General features: G+C 43.8%; 1 protein-coding gene across 1 annotated transcript in view; it reads left to right on the top strand.

Annotated features, from left to right (window-relative positions):
- The window catches only part of fto (FTO alpha-ketoglutarate dependent dioxygenase), a 119696-nt gene that overhangs the window by 45887 nt on the left and 50572 nt on the right, over positions 1-23237 (top strand). The window contains exon 8 of the mRNA XM_056379233.1: positions 8628-8752. Coding sequence (XP_056235208.1) covers positions 8628-8752 — 125 coding nt within the window. The remainder of the gene's footprint in view (positions 1-8627; positions 8753-23237) is intronic.

The raw sequence follows: 23237 nt of genomic DNA, 5'->3' as shown, positions 1-23237 counted from the left end.
ATCAGTAATTCTGGTAACTCAGAGTTACTGTTCAAGATCTAATTGACTTTTACAGTTGACCATTTGGGTAATAACCTTAATTTCACCTTTGTTTTCACTAGACTTGTTAAAAACCTGTCTGGCCACTCACATCCATGTTGCTTGGTCTACTCTATTGTAAGGCCATGCCTACCAGTGTTTCCGTGTCCTTACCTTACCTTCGTTCAATAAAGGTGGTGAGAAAAAATGTTTCTCATAACCAACATGAATGATGGGTGAACTGAATAACGTAAGGCCCAGGTCATCACGAGAAAAGAAAATACCATGACATATAATTTTTATTGTTCATTCTTGAGCTTGAGTTTTTCAAATTTTTTTATCTGCACATAGCAAATAAAGCATTTTACTCATGGCCAGGTCACAGGACATGTCAGTGTGCTGTGGCAGACAGGAAGACAGAATCGGCTTTACGCTGGTGATGCTGAGGATGGCCATCCTTCCAGGTAGTGAAATGCTTCCACCCTCCTATCCTTCCCATGCTGATAGAGCAATCTGATGGGTAGTGTTAAATGGGTGAGATGTAGGACAGTGTGATTAACGCTAGTCCTTTAGCGGGCCCCGCCTCGCTCCGCTGGGAGAGCCCGATATAGCGCTCATTAATTCCTATTTGTGTGTAATGAGAGGGTCATGTTGGATGTAATAAATGGCTCTTTTATTTGGGTGAGAGCTGCAGGGCGGCATCCTCTCCTGGCTAACAGTCTCATAAACACCCTTTAGCCGCTCTCATCAGCCTCCCTGGGGGGGGGGGGGGGGGGGATCATGTGTGTTTAGAAACACTCGCAGACTAGAGTAACTTCAACATACTGTATCTCTTTTCCTAGTCTTCACCAACAGACAGCCAGTAATAACACCATATCAGTATCATATATTCAAAAATTTTACTGTTGTCCAAACCATTGTTTGTGCATGGTTTTCCCCATTTACCATACGTTGTATGTATATTCAGGGTTGCTGTTGATGGTTAACTGGAAATTATACATTTTATATTTTTAGATATATTTTCCTTTTGTCCTGTTGTTTTTTCAGTGTTCAAATGCTGAGCCAAAGTTTCAACACACAACATAACAAAGCATTAGAGTTGGGGTTAGGCCTGGGTATCGGACCTGTTCGATACCAAATTTCGAATTACCTAAGGAGTACATGAGTAAAATGTCATCAACATCAGTGAGCTAATCAGCATGCGGCATGCTTGGACCTATAGATCTAATAAAGGTGATTTGCTTTTTATTTACACTAATATGTTGGAGCGACTTAAGAGACGGAGCTTAAAAATAAAACAAAAGTAACATTAAAATTTGTACCGTAACATTTATTGTAATTTACTTTTTGTTAAAATGGAATTGATAAAAATTGGTATTGAAAAAAATATAGTTAAGAATCAAGATACAATGCAATATAGGTGTGTGATCCATTACAATTATTAGGTGTATCAAGATGGAACTCAGTCTGAAATGTGGTGTATTCACTTTTAATTCCAATTATTTAGTTGGGTTTTATCGATATACTCCACAGTGGAATTTTTCTTAGAGCATATCTACTGTTTCTGTTGAACATGAAGTGTTAAATATAAAAACTGCTAGTGTCTGTGAGTTCTTTGCCAGATTGAAGTAGACAGCATTTCATAGAGTATGTGAGTCCATAATCTAGTTATGTGTCACTGCTTCATGGTGTGTGCCATTGTCTACTACTGTATAGCCATGTAGTGTGGAGAAAATCGTATAAGGCAAAAGGGCTGCCCGTCTATATCCACATGGAAGCAGCAGAACACACTCCTATTTTTAGTCACACAATGTATAGTACTTTGAATGATCAGTATGAGCGCTTGAGGTAGAATGATGCAACAGCGAATATATTGATTATTCCCGAACCTTAGTGTTAGATTAGCAAATAAGTGAGCTCACATAATTGAAATGTGAAATCTCATAAACAAACAAAATTGAATTGAGGTTGGCTCCATCAATTCGCAGTTTGTCTGGTGCTGATACTGCATAGACATTATAGCCTTTAGTAAAGTATAAAGTGTTTTTAGGGTAGGGAACCTGCCGTTTTGTTGATCTTAATCTCTCCTACTTTAGAAATTTTCTTCCACTGTAGGTAATTCACATTTGATGTCAGACTAGACACACAACAGGGGTTGTTTAGTTTCACCACGGCAGCCTTCAGCCAGATGCAAAGATTGAGAGAATCACTACACTTCAGAGTTTTTGTAGTCAATCAAAACTTTGTTAGCGGCGCATTTCAGCCCTTGCATGCATAACCCCCTCCCACCCCTCACCCTCTCTAAAACAAAACTGCTCTATGTGAGCGTGTCTAGATGGATGGAAACCCTTTTTTATTGGTTTAGCATTTTTGAAGACCTGAAGTATGGTGCAGTGTGTGTAACACTGTAACTCCGGGGCTTAGAAAGGCTGGCTTTGGCCCCAATCAGCAAAAAGCTTTTTACTGGCAGGAGAGTGAGGTGCTGATCACAATCTGCTATCTAGCTAGAATCTAGACTCAGTTTTCATATACTGAAAGAGAGAAAGGGAGTTTTAACAGAGCAGAAGGTGCTTTAGTGTCACGCTCATCGCAAACATCTCTGTCCAGCTCTGTCTTCATTGTCCTGAATTAGTCAAAGCGCCTCTCAAAGCTTTCTTGTGATGGATGGATGGTGCATTTTTGGCCAGGCCAGTCAGGAGTTTGTACAAATGTGTGTGTGTGTGTGTATGTGTGTGTGTTTGTCCTGTCCCAGCCTGCTGCAGAGCTCATTCAAACTAAGAACTATGTGGTTTAGCCATTAAGGACAACTGGATCCGCACTCCTTATCACGAGAGAGAGAGACAAAAGCCTCGTAAGAAAACAGGCCGGTGAATTTTGATGTGATATTTGTGGGCCCACTGGACTACGACCCAACAACAGATTTTCCTTTTCTTCTACCCACCAAAAGGGAGCACCACAAAAGCCTGTGAGTTCTGCTTCATTTGACCCTGTGGAAAGCATATGTCCTTCCATCCAGCTTGTATTCTGCCCAGAAGATGGACTGCCTTAGGGGCCATAGAAAGCATCCCTGCCCACTTGAGTGTGTTACAATGCCTTCAAACAAAATCACTTGTCAGGGGTCTTCCCTTTTTGGGAGGTTCCCCTCCACCCCCGAACCTTTTGTCACTTCAAACATGTAACTCTGATGTTTCAGACACATTTTTCTAATGTTTTACACTCCATATAATCTGCTGTGCGTAGCGAAGCCTATTTTACTGGCTGACATAATTGATGGTGCCCGCAACCTTGCAAGGGTCAATCTGGCAGAAAGGCCTTGGTTTCTATCACCACGGAGATCGCAAGAACACATTAACACACACACAGACAAATGCACACACACACACACACACACACACACACACACACACAGTAAACTTAGGGATCTCTAGATCTCCTTTTAAGAAATTTGAAGTATTGACTATATCGTATAAACACCTCGATAGACTGAGAAAAGAATCCTTTTAGAGCTCTTTCCAGAGATTCTAAAATCTACTTTCTCCCCTTTACTTGTAAAATTTACAGGGATGTGTTTGAGCACTCATCACTAATGGTACTAATAAGTATGTATAAAGAAACTGTAAAATATGCCAGGTTTAATTGTTTGAAAACTTCTTTATTATTATAGGATAAGGAATTTAAAGATGTCATGGAGTAACTGCGAATAAGTGTTGCAACAAACTTTTTGAAAGGTCCCTTGGAGTCAATGCTCTGTAAGTTTCAACTGTTCAAAGTTCCACACAAAAGACACATATGAAAACACATGTACATATAAAAAAAAGACTTCCTTGAATAATCTTTGAGAGACTTTTAGTTTTATTTTGATAGAACTTGCTTCTCGCATTTTCTTTCCCATTTCTTCTTTTATAATATCAAAGGTTCTTCAAGCTGCTTCAAAGTCTGAAAGACAACTCTGACTAGCAATGTTGACACCCTTCACTCTTCCCCTACATACACACACACACACACACACACACACACATACACACACACGCATGCACGCGCACACACACACACACACACACACACACACACACACACACACACACACACACAACCCACACGTTATCATCCAATCTTACGTAATGGAAACTGAGCAAATTTAATTTCAGATATGCCTCAATTTTGAGCCATCTGTAATCATGTGACAGCAGGCAGACGGTAGGAAAAAAAAAAAAAAAACACACTCACATACACATACACACACACACACACTTTATGACTTAAAGTGTGATGTCACAGAAAAGTGAATGTGGTCTAGGCTTATTTCTTCCTGGGCTAATATAATTTTTCCACCGGTGGAGAGTCCCCCCCACCCCCTCAAGAGCAAAGTAACTCAGCGGTGGCATGCAGCAAACACACACAGATCCCTTGTCCAGACTGGAACTGGCCCTGGCAGGATCACAGCTCCCCAGTTGTTTATATCAGTGAGCAGAAGCTATCCATTACCCCAAGCAAGGTGCCTGATGCCTTTTTCCACCAGCGGTCAAAGTGATATTGGTTTCTTGTATTAGAGGGGAGAGGGGGATGGAGACAGCTAAGAGTCTGCCAAACTCCCACTCCTAAGGCCTATGAAATCAGATGTCAGAGCAGCTGGGCTTAAGCTGTGGCAAATGTCAGTGGAGTATCTGGAGATGTGGAGGAAAGGGTTCAACCTTAAAGCTTGAGATATCTCCCTAATGTGCTCGCCATGTAGGTGGGCAAGAGGGAAGTCAAGTTAGGGGGCGGGGGGTGTTAGAGAAGGTATGCATCATTCATTTTACAAATCTCATGTAATTGCTGCGGTCTGAAAAAGTTGCTGTCTGTCCAGGATATTAGGGGATTTCCCAAAATCATTCAGCTGCTCTTATTCTCAGGTGTTAATCTGTGTTTTAGCTGATGGCTAAAATGAAAACCAGCAGAGCTCTCAGTCATTCACCTAGCGACCAAAAATCTTGGAGAGTTTAGCCACAATCTGATTACCATTAATAAAACGGAAACATTTTCTTTTTTTCACCACATGAAGTATTAAATCTCAAATTGCTCCACAGAAGGTTGTCAGTGGAGGATCTTTTTAGGTGAGGTTTAGGTTTTACACACAATATCTGTAACTGAATAGCAAAGTCCATTTGGATTTAGAGTTGGTCCGTGGCCAGAAAGTTAACAGCCTCTTCTGCAGCTAAAAGGTATTTTTTCCTTAAACACATGGCTCATTCACTGTAGAGTAAGTCAGGCTTGATTAGATTGGCTCCTTAATGCAGTAGATGTAATTTTTAATATTGAACTAGTTTTGCAGGGGTTTTAAGTTCTCGCATGCTGTTACTATGAGTTTGAAGGCCCCAGTTGTGACTCAACGGTCACAAACAGTAGAATGGATTACAAGTTAGGGCCACGCCTGCCTCCATATGGCCACACAGACGTGTTGGCACACAGAAAGGCAGGGGGAGTCTGCTGGCCTGTTGCTGGGGCCTGTTGCACGTGCTAGTGGCAGGGAGACAGTCGCCGAGGTTGCCAGTCTGACAGACAGAGGTGCACTTACTGTGGCAGGGGAGGCACCGTGGTGCCAAATTAGTGTAACATCAGCCACCCGCCAAAACCTGGGGAATGTTTGGTGTTACTGGTGAGTTTGTTTACCACCTACTTTTTTAGGGAACCATCCATCATTGGGTCTATTCTGGTCCAGAAATCACCCCTGTCAACTGAAATAGTTAATAAGGGAGGTAAATTTGTAAGCGTTTGTGGCCTGCACATGTAAAAGGTTCCCTATATAAGCGAGTGCCAGTGAGCTTAAGAGGGCTCTGGGTCCCCTGAAAGTACTGGTCTAAAGTCAGCTAAGACATTTCATGGGGTGTTAACAGTTTCTCAGACGCTCTGGTGGTCAGCTAGTAGCTCTGTTTTATGGAGTGTAAACCTTCAGTTCTGCATGCATCTTTTTTTAACCTTCCTCCCTTTGAGCACTTGCTTCTTAGCTATTATGTGACCTGTGACGGCTGTTATGTGAAGTTTTAAGGGACGAACAGCGTGTTGCAATGTGTGCTGCAACGCTCTTCCCATTCTATTATTCTGTGTTGAATGAGTGACATGTTGTTTTTGTGATAGAATAGACAGATGCTTGTTGGTTTTAAGATACAGTCCTGGCTTGAGGTGTTAGTGAGCCGCCCCAGGCTGCCCTACAGCCAGCCTTGGCTTGGAACGCTATCATCACTCCAGCTCTCCACCAACCAAACTATCACCTAAGCCTAGCTGTGTATTTGTCTACCCACCCTGCTTCTGCACAGGGCCGGAAATGTTTATGCCTATCTGTAGTAAAATAGACAAGGTTGAGTTTGGGGCATGGGGACCAGGGATGGGGGTACCCACGTCCTCCTTGTCCTCTCTTTCACCTCGGTGTGGCCTGGGTCAGGGGGACATCTGTGGTCAGCATCAGGCTGAGAGATGTGGAGGTTTGAGGACAGCTACTGTCATCAAGGGGTAAATAGGAGGAATGAGGGGGCTGATTAGTGCTAACATAGACCCAAAGACAAAGGGCTGTGGTGTGGCCGTAGCTGACTGAGGCTGGGCTTGACCAGTAAACAACCAGTGGGGTGTCTAAATGGCCTGGGGATCAGCCTGGGGCTAAACCTGAAGGCCTCTCTCAGCACCAGCTCTTCTAAACACAAGATCATACACACACACACACACACATACACACACGCACACACACACACACACACACACACATTGGCACGCAAACACACATGCACACACATGGTTAGGAGGTTCGGTAACACACATTTACTACACACACATTCATTATCAGAGGCACACCTATCCTCACAGAAATTAGCCGAGAACAAACATCAAAGGAGGCTTTCGCATACACATCTACAAATGTACACACACACTCCCCCAAAGCACAAGCTGTCACCTGTGTGTTTAATGGAAGAGGAGGTGAACAGACTTCAGTGTGTCATCATCCCTGAGTTGTGACAAAAACCTTGTCGATGGATTTTGGTCATCAGTTTATCAACTCCAACGCAAAACAAGGTGATGATGTTTGAACATCATTGTGTTTTTTTAATTCAGTGAATTAATATTTTGCAGGCTGCAGTTTAATTTTGTTTTTAACATAGTTAAGGCTCATTGGACTGCGCTCTATTTCCTCACCACTTGTTCTGTTTCAGAGCCAGCTTTGGGAAGAGCTGAAGCAAACACACATCAGAGCAGGTTTCAGATCAACTACGTGTCACTTGCTCTTCAACGCTGTGCTTGAACCATTGAAACTGTGCTACATGGCCGGCATGGCGATATGATGTCTACCATCTGAGATGGTGATACAGTCTGAATGCACTTTCTGGCACTTTCTGAGACTGTCACTCATCCCAGGAGGACGGGAGTTTGATCAAAACCAAAACTTACAGTTTCCATAGGCAGTACAGCCGGCCCTGCTTCCTCCTGGTCAACGTAATCTTTGGTGTCTCCTCAGAGTCAGGTGTAATCAGTCACACACCGCCACATGTTTTGACACCTGTCCTGTGTGGTGTGGAGGAAGTAAGCATATTACTCTGTCGGCAAATCACACTCCTCTCCTTTGGAAACACACACACACAGACAATCAAACGCATCTTCACATGAATTAAGACAGACAGGTGGATTGTCAGCGAGGGATTAAAAAAAGAGGGAGAGGAGAAGGAATGAAGGTTCCTTTACATTGTGGGTTTTTTTTTGAAAAGACGGTTGGATGACTGGGGAGGCGAGTGACTGTTAATGGGAAGAAATGAACATGCTTGACTGGTGGATGTGACAGGAAGAGACTGTTCTTAACAAGACGTCAGAGTCAGTCAGAGTTACAGATCCATCACATCTCAGAGGCTAGGAGAAGGAGGAGGGGGGGGACATATAAGGATATTCAGAGAGGGAGAGAGTTTGTGAAGGGTAGAGAAGAGGAGGGAGACGGTAAGGGGAAAGAGGGATTTGAGTGTGGCTGACAGCATTGCATTTAATTTGGGCTGCCAGATCCTTTTTCATTTGACTCCCTCTCAACCAGCTTAGAGGCTGCGGAGGGCTTGGAGGCGAAGGTTTGCCAGGATGTCTCAGATTAGCACTGATGTGCCACGTCACACTTTAAGCCGGCCTGTAATTCATGTTCAACAGGGGGATACTCACACATTACACTGTGCTGTGCAGGACGTGATTAATTGACTCACACTCTAATATTGGGTGTAATTTGCCCATCCTCTGATGTGAAACTGACTTTATACTAGACTTACTGTATGTCGCCGTCCCAGGGATGTTATAATGGAGTCTTGGCTCAGAGCTGTGTAATTTCTAAACTGAGCATAGACGCTCAAGGATGGAGGGAATTGCTTCAGGTTGTCTTTCTCCTCAGTTCCACTTGGTTTAATATTTAGCGGAAGATTTCATAGAGCCAAGTAGCATTGATGTGTCCTACTCAAGTATGTCGTGGGAGGTAGAACAACCCATATCATTTGAGCCACTTTTTGATTGCAAATGGAAGTTACAGTTTTTTGGAATGCCATGTTTTTCTTATGGTCGAGGTCATAGTGTCATTTGCACATCTGCATCTCTTTTCTTCTTCTGCTTCTCTTTTTCAGACCATGCTCTTCCTGGCTACAGTGGAGGAGGAGGGCAGAGCAGGAGAGGGACGGAGGGAGATGGCAGAGACCCTGCTGTCTGCCTTGACAGACAGACACCAGCAGAGACAGACATGGAGAGACAGGTAACACAATGTACCGCCAACTTTGTTCCTTGTGTTGGACTATGAAAGATAAATCTCTGACAAGATGTGTGAGACAGGTAAAGTAAGACACTCTGAAGCACAAGCACGGTCTCATACTCAAAATAGAAACGCCATCACACACGAATAAAGTTCTCCTTTAGTTTGGAAATTAAATCTTATACAAATTTGACCTGTTTTTTTTTTACACAAAGACACATATTTACACATTTTGTTGTGGGCTGCTCATAAATTTGTGTCTATGTTTCTACTTTAGTTGCCATGATTTGCCTGAAACAAGGTCATAGAATATATATTCTCCATGAAGAGTGATTGGCCTGAGTTGCTGCATGTACCATCACATCTAATAGTGATTATTAACCCTTTCAGTTAATGAAATTGATAGACACTATGGCCTCACAACCGACTCACAACCAATAAATAAGAGGCAACAAATGGCAATGTGCAGTAACACTCACTCAAAGTAAAGTTTACTCAGATTTTACTCAAGTGAAATCGTATGAATCACCTTTCTGATTTCACAGGGGTAGGACTCGAACCCAGGCCTTTGATACACACATGTTGCTTGCATTGCCATACCAGGATGTGTTACAACCAAGCGTGATTGTTTGTTTTACTCTTAAGCAGCAGAGCTATTGTGCAAATGTTAGTGAGGTATGTGCAAGCCAAAACAGTGGGGACCGATAGGGCTAATAGCTGTGATCGCATCAAGAAACAAAACAATCAGGAATCGTCACATTAGTCCTACTTTCCTTCAGTGTGCTTTGACAATGATTCCCTCTGAAGAGCAGATGTGAATTCCACAGATACACGGTGGTGTAGTTGGTGTTTGTTTGTGGTCCTCAGGCCTGGCAGCTATCACAGCTATCACAACGACACGTGTGTCTTGGATAAGCCCAGTCACTTCCTTCCTTCCAGATAAGAGTAGAGAGCGTAGGGATTAGAACACTGACCATTCATTCAGATAAAGAAGGGCCTCACACACACAGTGCAGTGTTATTTTAGCTGTTCAGTCTCTTAGTCGCTCTCCCCTTCAGCACCAGCAAGCGCACACACAAATACTGGCATGCATGTAAACACTGGACTTGCATATGTTTCACTGCTTATTGTCTCTATCGACAGATTTGACCTCAGTGTCGCACACATACACACACACACACATACACACAAGCACACACACACAACCAGACACTGTAGACCAGACATGATCCAGAGTCAAGAGAAAGCAGAAGTGCCAGAGGCAGAATCCACAGACAAGAAATTCCTGACAGCAACATCTTTTCTTTTGAGAAATATTGTGTTAACTTCCTGCAGTGTTGCTGCCCTCATCTTCCCATGGTGCCCCTCTGTAATGAGTTGTCCCCTCTAGTTGACCCTTAGCCATGCCCCATCCAGATGAGCCTTGTAAACAGGCTGTTTCCACACACCTTGCTTTGCTGTGTTGACGACCACCACCTCACAACTCTGATGTAGGGCCTGCGCTGATAGTGCATTCCAGCTGCAGGTGCTGAAAGCTAGAAACCACACACACACACACACCCCCAACCGAACATCAGCACCATCCTCCGCCATCCCTCTTCCCCCACCACCCACAATGCAACATTACCACCTACTAACCATGTCTAACCCTGGACTCTGCCCAGCCCACCCTAAAGGTCCTGACAACTAGTATCACAGACCAGGACAGGAAATGCTCAGTCCTTGTCGGTGGGGCAGACGGGACGTTTACTCTATCAGCAGTGAAAGACTGATTAGATTAGTTTTGGTAAAGGGCAAGCATGCCACACAATATGTTTGAACTCCAGCTGCACCCTCGCATTTACACACATTTAATGTGTGTTAAGGGTTACACACATTAAATGTCTGCCCCTAACCTCCACAGCCCCCACTTACAAAAAAGCCAGAGGTCATCCTGTCAAGTGGCTGTCAACAGATAGCATTTACACAAACCTAAGCACATGGCTGTGTGCAATGTTAAGTGGGACGTACTGGTAGAGATTTGTGTCTGATGAGAGTTAAGGATTGCTTTACTCCTTCTTCGTGGAGAAAGAAAATCTTTGTATTTCTTTATGCATACTACTTAGAGGCAAAGTCATTGTTTTGAATTAAAGATACAGTATATTACAGAATCAGACATGCAGTGAGTGAATTTAGTTCACTTCAGTCAGATGTATTCAAACCTTTGTTTATTTTCATAAAAGCATGCACCAAAATAGGACTTCTGAAATTAATTTACTGATTCATTTTGCTGCTGTTTTTTTTTTTGTTTTTTTTTCATCGGGCATCCTAATTAGGTTTCCACACAATATGCAACAGGCAAACTTTTATCATAATACAGCCTTTTGTTTCCATGGTTTCCATTCAGCACATAATGCTTGCAAAAGGGTGGAAAAAAGAAAAAAAAAGAAAAGAAAAAAAAAGCATGATTGATGACTCTTGCGAGAGGCACATAAACATAAACAACCAGCATTGATTGATTAAGTTTCTCGCTGACTTTTGTTTCTCAAACACCAGTTAAAGCAGCACTCTGTGCTGGAACATGGGCCTGCTAGCTGCCATTTTCTGCCTCCAGGGCATTTTTAGCACTAGGTAGAAGGAAGGAAAGAGGAATTGGACCCGGTGACCAGTGGTTCTTCACAAGTGACTTATGGGCACTCAGAGTGAGTGATGCCGCTGCTCGCCCCGCTAGCAGATGCAGTCCATTCATTCACTCTGAGCCAACAAAGTTATGAGAGCTTTTTTATTCTTATGAGCTTTTCTGGTAACTGGGTTTTCCCGATGCACATGGTGAATTCTTTGATAGATGCTGCCCTCCGTGTCCCTTTGGTAAATGTCCCGTGAGTACCGTGGAAATAGATGGATTGTTATGTGGGTGGGTGACTGTACCGTAGTAGAGAAGTTGAGTATATGCCACACAGGAAGTGCAGACTGAAGAGCAAGGCACAAACTCCAGGGAGCAGGCCTTTTAGGATAGGAAATGACACATCCTGGATGCACTACAACTATAGAGATTCAACACTTACATATCTCGTTTCTCGCCTGCACAATTATACTCTGTGGTTTTGTTTGCCAAAGTGCTATATTTGAACTTACTAACAGTAGTTACTTGGTGTGATGCTACCTTGAATCTGTATGCTTACAGTATGGCTACCTTTGAACCTCCTGGATACTGGATGAGGTGACCTCATGCTGACCTCCTGGAGCCTAAAGGTCACTGTTCTGACCAACAGAAAAAGCAAAAAAAAAAAAAAAGCTTTGTCACAGCCGGTGAGCAAACTCTGAATTGAACAGCTGTGAGTTTTGTACTGACCATGCAAACTGCTGTAGGCTTTGTAAGGTCATTATATGATAATGAAAATCATTACAGAATTACATGGGGGTTTAGGACATGAGAGCAGCGGGGAGGGGAGGGGAGGGCCACATTGGGTTTGATAAATGGACTGTGAAGGTGCCCATCTGGCCCTCTCTATGGCTTTTTCTTCCTGCTCTTTTATCCACTCTTGTCCTTTACTACCCCTCTTTCATTCCCCTCTTCTGTTCTCAAGCGGGCCAGTGTAAAAGCGAGCGGGCCTATAGTGAAAGATTAACAGAGTGCAAACCCAACTCACCTCTGTGGAGGAGAAAAAGGAGGAGAGACAGGCGGAGGTGTTTATGACCCAAAGCAGGGTTTGTGCCTGACTTGGCAACCCGGTCCTCCCATGTCTCAGTGTGGGCCAGTAGGAGAGTAGGCAGCCAATGACCTTTGGCATCAGAAACAGTCGGACAGCTCAGGATGTGTGGATCGCTGGAGTTTGGAGGCATATATGTGTTTATTTTTTTAATAAGCTTGTAAGTAGTTGCTGAAAAATAAATGTGGGGTGATACTACACAGCACAAATTAAGTTACATAAAGGCTTTTTCTCTTTATTTGCAAGTACAACATCTTGTACCTTATGGTGTATTTTCGGATTGTTTTCAGAGTGTTCACTCCAAGAGGAGCATCTAGTTCCTCTTATTTCCATTTAGTTTTAACCTTTTATATGTATATTTTTTAAATTTTAAATAGCCTCCATGTAAAATTTTTAATTAATTATAGGCAAGTGTCCTCTTTTATCTAATTCAGTTCCAGTCACCCTTTGAAAAGACAAGTAGTTGACCCTCGCTGCACAGGTTACGGTGTCACTATAATAGCTGTACACTCAGAATCTGTGGCGTAGTACATCTGTTGCCTGTGTTTATTACTTTTCTTCGACTTGTTGAGAGTTAGTGAGGTCTTTATCCCAAGACAAAGGCAACATCAGCTGACATGGCAAGCCGAGCCAAAGAACAGAGAAGGATGTCCACGTGTCCACAGCTGCAGGCATCACTCAGCTGTCCAGCCTGACCCGTGACCCTGTAGGTCCGTCTCCCAGCCTCCATCAGCTTTATGTTTCCTGCCATTGTCGTCCTCTCTTGTCCTCACCTGGACAGGGCGCTGCTACACAAAAGGCCCAGTCTGTCATCAAAACCATGGGTCACCAGGGGCCAGAAGGGGCCATAGAGCCTCGGTTGAAGCTGTGCCCAACCAGGGATGACCCCAGTAGTGTTGTCAGCTACCAGTTGCACCCCTGTGGAGGCGCATAGTAACACAGATAAAGGAGGAGAGAGACCTTCGTTGGCTGGCACTTCATTCCAGGAGTTGTGACATTTCTTTTGTGTTGTCCCTGACAGACCCCGCCCCAGTTTCTGCAGTGAGGTGGAGCAGGGAGTTTGGAGACAATGGAGGTCCCCTGTCCCAGATGGGAGTTGGAAAGATTGTTAGTGTCGTGTCCACAATGAAGATGGACAGACAGCCTTGTCTAATGTGCTACTTTAAGTGTTAGAAATGGAGGCGCCATACTGCAGGGGTTGCTCTCATGCCATTGACAACTTAACTCTCTTTTAAAGGTTTGTTGGGTACAGGTTCCCATAGATCTGTAGCAAAGCCGTCATCTGTTCAGCTGTAATTGCACAAGTGACTGGGAGGAGTTTCTAAAATTTTACACGCATGTAGGCAGCAAGTTATTTCACGATTTTCTCTCACCGTGTGGAATCTGACTGGCTGTCATGTGGATGGGTTCGGGAAACAGGGTTTGTGGAGTACAGTTAAGAGAGGGTGGCATCAAGCTGTAAATAAGTAGGTTTAATTAGTAAGGGTGAGCTGGCGTTCCGGTTGGCGGCAGGTCGGTTTCCGGGCATGTTGTCAACCAGGCCTGTGTAATGTAAGTTGCAACTCGAGGTGACAGGTTAATCAGATCTCCCAGACAAGCAGCCCCACATTTGCCTCGACATCACCCCCACAACAGCAGTCCTGGTTTGCAAGCAGATCAGACAGGGCCAGCTCAGTCTGTTTTCCTTGGCATCCGTTGCCAGCCAAAAGTTTTGCTGGCTGCGCCCCTGTTTCTTTTTTCACCTCAGGGGCTTGTTCGCTGTGATGGTGGGCAAACACCTGTGTGTGGAACTCTTGTTGCCTGTGTGTCTTTTTCTTTGTACCATCTACTTTTGCCGTCATGCATCGCTGTGTTTACTTGGTTCAGGGCACTGGAGGAGAAAACAAATAAGGACATGTCATCTGTCTCTTTCATCGCCGGCCAGCCTGTAATTAGCGCAAGCGCAGTGGTTAGCCTAAGACGCTGTCGTCTAATTTGTCTGTCTTTATCTAAAACATGTCTGTGTGGTCCCTCAGACCGGTTACATGCGTACAGCGAGATCGCCTGTGGCCTGCGTGTTTGTGAGGTGTATGTTTGTGTGTGCTCCAATGTAAATTATGAATTCTTCTCTCATGCACCCGCCCCTGTTTAGCAATCACTCAGTTATGCATGACATGTCCTGACCTCAGCAGAACCTCACAGCTGCTGTTGCCGTAGTAATCGGCCTCTCATCCTATGTAGCTCCCAGTCTGGAAAGTACATCAGGAGTATGTCTTATTCTTACAGGAATATGCTGTGAGCAAGATGACCGATGATGCTATTTCTTTACCTTCTACTTACTGTACAAACAAGTTCTACCTGTGTAAATATGCACTTAGGTCTATCTTGCCTGGCTCAGTAATTAGCTCTTGAGATACATGCTTTCTCTCGCTCTGTGGTTGGGTGTGGGAATGGAATGTCCGCAACTGGCAGGGATCAGTATCGCACTCTGTTTGTTAAATATCTTCACTTATCCTTGATTGAGTCACAACTGCATTAAATTGCTTACAGATTTTAATGGAAACAGTCATTTCATAATTATGCATTTCACAGTAAGAGCTTGGCAACGAAATGTGGCGCAGAAAGGGAGAACGAGAGAGTAAGAGATGTCATTAAAAGTCCCACAGACATTTAAACACACTTGTTGCAGAGACAGTTGCCTATTAAATGCTGACTTTTTTAATATGGAAACAAGATTTGTGTTTGGAAAAGACAATGTGGTAAGGACAAGGGGGGAGGGAATGGGTTTGGGCCTGTTTTACTGGTAGTCAGGAAAACCAGGACATTTTTTCTGGTCAAACCCAACATCCCAGAGAGCTGATAGAGCATGATTGGGTGAGGATGTGTGGCAGGCATGTGAAACAAACAGTGAGAACATAACATTATGGCGTGATGGAGGTTGTGCTCACCAAAAACACTGTCAATACAGTTTATCTCATCTAATTCCTGTTTGTTCTGGGACGGCAATTCTCCTTAAAACATTAAACTGCACCAACTGTACATGTGCTTGTTTGTAGCAAGTGAGCTAATGAGCACAAGTATAGCCTTTACAGAGAATTATGGGAAGTGTAGGCCCGCAGTAAATACACAGAGATCTGCATGTCGGATGCTTGTAATGTTTCACATTGTGTTTCTGTGCTGGGCTCAGGGAAGGTGTCTTTGCCATTGTTGTGATGCTGGCGTCGATATCACAGATCTAACATCAGCAATGTTATGTGGTGATTAAACACACGCATATGCATGCACATTATACATGCACACACACCACATGCTCCATCCTTTGCCTTTTTCTCCATCTACCACAACCACCCCACCTGAGCAGCCCCCCCTCCACCTCCACCCTCCCCACCCCATATACACACATCTTCTCTGTTAATTATAACCTACACCACTGGAACACTTCATTTCATAGCTAGCATATTGTCTCTTCAAGGCTGGCAGGCAGGTCATAAATTATCCTGAAGGTGAGGATGGAAGTTGGAGGAGATAGTTATGAAAATTTCATCTGTCTGCCGTAGTGGCCGCAGCTGCTCCTGTCACCAGCCGCGTGCTGGAGGAATTACACTGGGGTCAGCGCGTGTGTGTATGTGTGGGTGTATTCTTCAGTATGTGCATATGTGTAGGTACATAAACACGTGTGAACAGTTACAGTGTGCACATGTATACGGCACTTCTTTGTGTACCTCCACATTTGTCCCCATGTGCATGTGTGTGTCTGTGTGTGTGTGTGTGTGTTCCGGGGCCAATGTGTACAGTGGGTTGGCCAGGTAAGACCTGCCTGTCAGTATGGAGAACATCTCTGGCGTCTCTGTCACCCCAGGGCCCCCAGCTCTGCCCTGAAGCAGGGAGACTGGGAAGGGGGGACAAGCTCGCAGGGCGGTCCCCAAGCTGTCTCTGTTCATTACCGCTACAGAGACGGGACGTGGCCAGCAGGTGGCCAGACCTTTAGTCCTTACCTACTGTGATCATCTGCTGCTCCGCTCTGTGTGTGTGGAGGTGGGTGGGTGTGCAAGTGAGTTTGAGAATGAAAAAGAGTCAGAGAAAAACCATAACTTCTGATTTTGAAGCAGGGAAGCGCATATTTTATGTTTGACCTATGAATGTGCATTTGTGTTTGTGACAGATTATTGCACTGAAGCATTGTGCCTGTGCATTCACATCTTTAAATGACTAATCTTATATATTTACAAATTGGCGAAACCGGGGCACTTTATTGACAGAGCGTAGAGCAGCTCTTCTTGACAGACAGACACTCCAAGTGGCAATTAGTAAGAAAGAAAAACACAAAAAGACTCCCCCATCGTCCCCTCCGACGTCAATCTGCAGTTTCCTGCAAAAATTCTATTAGGGCCAAAGTCCATAGCTGTTAATTATAATTCTAACTAGCTTGCCTCCTGACGAATGGATGGTTTCAGCAGCGATGTAGGATAAAAGGGATATCAGCGATTTCACTTCCCCGTACAAAGGCTGCCTCTGAAATGGGTCATCAATCCCATAGTGATAAATGTCTGGTGGAGTAATGACTCTCTTATCGGCGCCGGATTACTGCAGATATTTGTAATTAGTGTAGCCACACAAGTCCCGACAGATGTTTTTGAGGCGGCACAATATTGAAGCCATGGTTTACTGCTAAATGGGAACTTTCTGAAAATAATAGGGATAGTTAGAGCTATTGTATTGTGGCAGACATAGGTGAATGTGAAGAACTGAGTCGCTGTTCTGTCAGTGGGAACGCCTGTATAGAGCCCCATGCACAAACACACACACACACAAACACACACAGGCACACAGACACAGACACAGACACACACACACACACACACACACAACACACACACACACACACACACACACACACACACACACACACACACAAGCTCACGGCGTAATAGCTAAATACACAGCCTGGGGTCCATCCTTAGGATATTGAGCTCAGTGGTCACATGACTGTGAGAGCCAGGGGGCTTCTCTTTTCCTCCTGTTCCTCCTCCTCCTCTTCCTCCTCCTTCTACTCCAACCCTAAAGGTAGCCAATGCTACGCCAGGGGGAGTGAACGATTCACTTTTAACTTCCATTTCTCCTGTTTTGGGTTGAGATTCACCAGCCGCCCTGAAGTTTTTTTCATCTTTCACCTCTTCCAGCTCTCATGAAATCACAATGTGATGTATTCAGCCTGAGGTGTAGCTCTATTCACAATGCAGTCTGACACTATGAAGCCCTGCTCCCCCCTGTTTTCACAATGCATCTGTACAGATGGACTGTTGACAAGTCTGTACCACTAATACAATTGTCCTGGCTGTAGTCAGTTTTAATATACACTTCAAAATTTATAGGTATTACAGAAAACTGATGCCAATGAATCCTTTGTGTCTAGATTTCACATTGGTTGGTTGAGGTGTGTGTTCTGTTGCCAAAATATACGCTCACCATCCAACTCACCCACAACCCTTTACGCACATGCACAGCCTGCCCGGCACTGACAGACGTGTAAGCAGATGCAGCCAGAGCTGGTAATGGCAGGTGATTATAAGTGGCACACGTGCCAAACTAATTAAACCCCTGGGCTGACAGCAGCATTTGGTAGCACTGGCATTCTGGCATGCTGGCATTAGAATAATTGTAGCAGCAGCACATTTCACCTGCGAGACTGCAGCTAACAACGTCATTTATTTTACAGCAGGCTGCACCGGATGTTGCTACAGAGGCTCGAGTTAGCTCGCTTTAGGTTTGACGTGTATTTCAACCTCTGTCAAAGATTGGCCAGCTTTTCAATGTCTGTTTGAGCCACACTTTGTTGGACAGTGTTTTGCTGGGGGGATATGTTGTCTCTGGGCTTAGTCAATTAATTATTATATTAAAATTTAACTCAAACACATATTAGTATAAACATTTGTAAATTAAAAACTAATAAAAGAATATAAACAGTATATAAAAATAGTAACCGTAAATTAAGTCAAGCTAAGAAATCAAGACTAAAATACTGAATTCGATGCATGTCCCCCAATCAGGGCAAACTGCAGCAGGCAGGCAGGAAAATGACAAGGACAGGAGGACTCTCAGTTTGTTCAGTTCTCAGGTCATCACTTCTCCAGCTGGAGGATTGGCGCTGTAAGTCCTCCTCACAGAGGTCAGAGGTATGCCAGGAGGCCAGAAACTGCACCAGGCGGCCCACGTGCACACATTCTGTGCATCTCCACACCTACACCTTACGACTACACATGCACGCACACACACACACACACACACACACACACACACACACACACACACACACACACACCTGGACGGTTGAGAAATATTTCTTACATACCTGCAGTTCTGTAGAAACTAGACTGGTTGTAACTGACTTGACTGATTCATGTGATTGCCTTGTGCTATGCAGCAGGTGTGGCTGGGCCAGGTGCACACTGCGCCGCATCACAAGGTGTGAACACTCAAGGTGAGAGATAAGTCTGATACAGTATCGGTTAGTGGAGGAGTGAGTTGGGTTATGCAAGGTATTTAAGGTCATCACATGAACAATTCGATTTTTGAGTTGATACTTTTCATATCTTATGCCCGTGATTTCCAGTGAAGATCTTAGACAACCAATCTCTAGTATTTCCATGCTGTAAATCACAGCGGTGACAAATAGGGTGTATTCAGCCCCCACACGTTTTTCCCATAGGCTGCACTGTCTTGTCCACTTGTACGTAATTGCTTCCAAGCCTTGCTGCATATATATCACTTGCTGAAACATCATTTGCACTTTTCAGGTTTTATTGCCCATGCCAGACTGTGTTCAGTCTTGATAGCTACTGTATTAGAAGTGAAAAATCAGCTCTTTGAAGGCACAAGTAAGTGGCCGATGGCAGCTGATAGCTGGGGCTTAGTGGATCCTCATTATGTGCTGTAGCAAGCTGATTAAAACATTTGATTTGTTCCCAGTGTGTGTGTGAGTGTACAGTGAAGTGCCTGTGTGTGTCCTGTGCATGTGCAAGCGTCCATGTGCATGTGCATGTGTGAAAGAGTAGGCCTTCGGGCTGCCGCGGTGTGTTATCTGTTTTTTCAACCTTGTCATACTAATTACAGTCCATATTTACTTACATTCTCTTTTTGTTTTCTGCCCTCGATAGGCATCTGTGAGTGCCTCTGCCTCGGCTGTTCTCATTAACAGACCGATGATGTGTGATAGGTCTATCAAGTGATGATACAGGGAGCTTTTCCAAAGAAAGAGGTCATGATACAAATGTTGTCAGCTTTCTGCAACCACAAAGAATTATGTTCTTGTTATCAGTGTCGCTGTGATTGTAAATTTGCCAGTGAGTGTTGGTGGGGAAATGCTCCATGTTCACATCAAAGCCAAATGAAAAAGGGCATCCCTATTAGCTTAGTATCAAAACCTTATTGAATTGTAGTATCACCCCATGATAAGCCAAGTGACAGGTTCCCAACTTGGGGTAGGGATGTGAGATAATTTGCAAGATAGAAAAGATGAATAAAAGCTACACAAAATGATTTTAATTTTTTTTAATTTCTGATCCTTATTTTTTTCCATTGAAAAACTTTCCCTGTTTGAGCATTTATAAAACAATCTGAAAATTTAAATATCACTCCCCGCTTATTCTGTTCACAGAAAATTGCTACTACTTCATGTTATATTTGCACAAGCCAAAAAGTTCGAGAGTTGCTGGCTGGTTGCAGCACAAGCAGCTAACAGCAAGATTAGCTCGACAGCACAACTGCAGTGCCCAGACAGCAGATGTGACCATTACACATCACGTAAATTAATTCTACTCTTTTATGTCTTGTTCATCTGGGGTCACTAAATAACTAACCAGTTTACCAGTGGTGACTTTGTCAGGTTACTGAGCATGCTCACTGCGCGGGTCGCTTACCACATGCCCTCAAAGAAAAGAAGAATGGATGTGACCACACCCTAACACTGCTGCTGGCTTTTTGGAAACACTATTTCTGATTAACCAGACCTCTTTGGTTAACTAAACTGGTTACAGCACAATCAACGGCATCATTATACGGGTCAGTGTGTGTTAGAGAGGCACAGACAAACCTACAATAGGATTTGTAAATGGTTAAACTGAACAGGAAGCTGTGTGAGGGTACATGGTGGGGTGAGCATGGTAAATCACCGACAGCTGAGTTTGAGTTTTATATGGCGGAGGTGGGTGGTAGGGTGTTTTTGGGGGGGTGAGGTGGGGGTGGGGGGTTGAATGGTTTTATATGAGTGTGAGTGACTGATTCCCAGACACAGAGCACAGTGCATCCTGAATGGGTAAATGGCATTTATTCAGCTGGTTAGTCTGGGAAAACATATGGTGCCATTTGGAGGCCCAGGCTGGTGCACGCTGTTCTCCTGTAATTAGACTGGCCCAGCAGAGCAGCTACATGACTGCTTCATGATAACTGCCCTACTGTAGCCTACAGTGCTGCTGCCACCCAGCCCTGGCTGCAGCACAGGACCAGCACACCGCATTACACATCCTGTTAACACACTGTTCAACACCAGTGAACACCAGTGACACCACAGCTTTGGCAGCTGCACATGTACACACCGTGGGCCAGATATAGTGTATGTATGTGATGGCATAAAGAAAAATATGCACCGCAACTTTCATTCTGTCTGCTTGCAATATGCATGAAATTTGAGTGCGATTTACCAAAGCAGCAACTGTGGGTGCAATCAGTGACTGGCGCTGCGTTCTATGTACTTAGAATGAAGGATAACTAAACAATGTGCAGTTCTGTGGTGGGATTTCATAATAGAAATCAACTACAGTGATGTCTGTTAATAAAATTGTAGTAATTGTTTTCATTTATAGAAAGGTTGAAGTAGGAGTCATCAAATAAACTTCTGAGAAAATGAAAAAAAGAAAACATGGATTCACATGAAAACAAGAGAAAATATTGCTTATAAAAATATAAGCCGCCTCAATATAAATGTCAAATCAAAGCATATCCACAGCACATTAGCAGCTCAGTGAATGTCAAGTTCAAGTTTAATGACTACACAGCTGCAACTCCCCATCCGCTCTTTGTTTGGTCAGATATTGCATTATTTTATATGTTATAAAACATTTGATTATTGCGTATTTTTTATTAGTAGTTCCATTATTTCTTGCTCTAATTGGATACGCTCTGTACTACCTTTGTAAAGCTACCCTGTAATATTTTGCGGCGCTCTAATTTTTTTGTCTCTAGTTAGGGTTTCTTTCTATAGGATACTGTTTGATTCAAATTCCTCCTCCCTTTACACACAGACACAACCTAAGTCTAATAAACTGGGGCCTATTTGAACTTGGGTGGCATGATGGCTTAGTGGTTTGCATTGTTGCTGGTGTGGACCTTTGTTTGTGGGAAAAGAAAACGGAATACTTGTGAATGTGATTGTGGTTGTCTATAAAGAATATGCAGTGCATTTAGTATTCAGTCCTGTTCAATTATTTTTACATTTTGTTATTTTGCAGCCTTATGCTAAAATCATTTAAGTTCATTTTTTCCCTTAGATTCATTGTCCTATTGGAGGGTGAACCTTCAGCCCAATCTGAACTCTCGAGCACCGTGACCCAGGCTTTCATTAATGATCTCTCTGTACTTTGCTCCATTCCGCTTTCCCTCAACTCTGACCAGTCTCCATTTCCCTGCCGCTGAAAAACGTCCCACAGTATCATCCTGCCACCACCACCACGCTTCACTGTTGGGATGGTACTGGGTGGGTGATGAGCACTGCCTGATTTCCTCCGGACACGGCACTTGGAATTGAGGCCAAACAGTTGGATCTTGATTTCATCAGAGCAGAGAATATTATTCTTCATGACCTGAGAGTTCTTTAGTTGCTTCTTTGCAAACTCCAAGCCGTTGTCATGTGTCTTTCACTTAGAAGAGGCTTCCATCTGGCCTCTCTGCCATGACGCCCAGATCGGTGCAGTGTTGTAGTGATGGTTGTCCCTCTGGAGCTCAGCCAGAGTGACCGTCAGATTCATGTTAACCTCCCGTAACAAGGACTTTCTTCCCCCAGTTGCTCAGTTTGGCTGAGCGGCCAGCTGTAGGTGAAGTCCTGTTGTTCTACACTTCTTCAATTTAAGAATGATGGAGGCTACTGTGTTCTCCAATGCAGCAGAAATGTTTTTGTAGCCTTCCCCAGATCTGTGCCTTGTCACAATCCTGTCTCTGCAGGCAGTTCTTTCACTTCATGACTTGATTTTTGCTCTGATATACATTGTCAGCTGTGAGACCTATAGACAAGTGTGTGTCTTTCCAAATCATGTGCAATTAATTGAATTTACCACAGGTGGAAACATCTCAAAGATGATCAAGAGAATGACTTTTACAGATTCTAGCATTTGGCTACAACATAATAAAATGTGAAAAAAAAGTGAAGGGGTCTGAATACTTTCTGAATGCACTGTGTGTGTTTGATTGACCGTGCAGGATGTACCCCATGTCTTTGTCCATTGTGTGCAAGGATGAATGTGAGCTCCCTGTGAACACATGTCCACTAGGATGCATAATAAAGTACTTTTGTCACATCCTTACCCAAAATTTGTCCATATATACCTTAAAGGAATGCTCCTCTAAAATGTGTTTTTTGAGTATCACATACTCACCCAGAGGTCTGCAATTTATGTGCTTTGTGTGTAAGAATACCTTTCTTTCTTTTTTCTTCTTTATTGTGTTTGCTCTCATCTTCTTTTTAATCACTTCCCACCCTCCCTTCATCAGGATCAGGGGAGCAGATTGTGGGTCGAAGGCGTGGGTTGTGTTGGCAGGGCTGCAGGGGCGTC

This window comes from Seriola aureovittata, chromosome 1, assembly GCF_021018895.1.
Source record: "Seriola aureovittata isolate HTS-2021-v1 ecotype China chromosome 1, ASM2101889v1, whole genome shotgun sequence".
Lineage (NCBI taxonomy): Eukaryota > Metazoa > Chordata > Actinopteri > Carangiformes > Carangidae > Seriola > Seriola aureovittata.
This window is presented reverse-complemented; position numbering and strand designations above follow the sequence as displayed.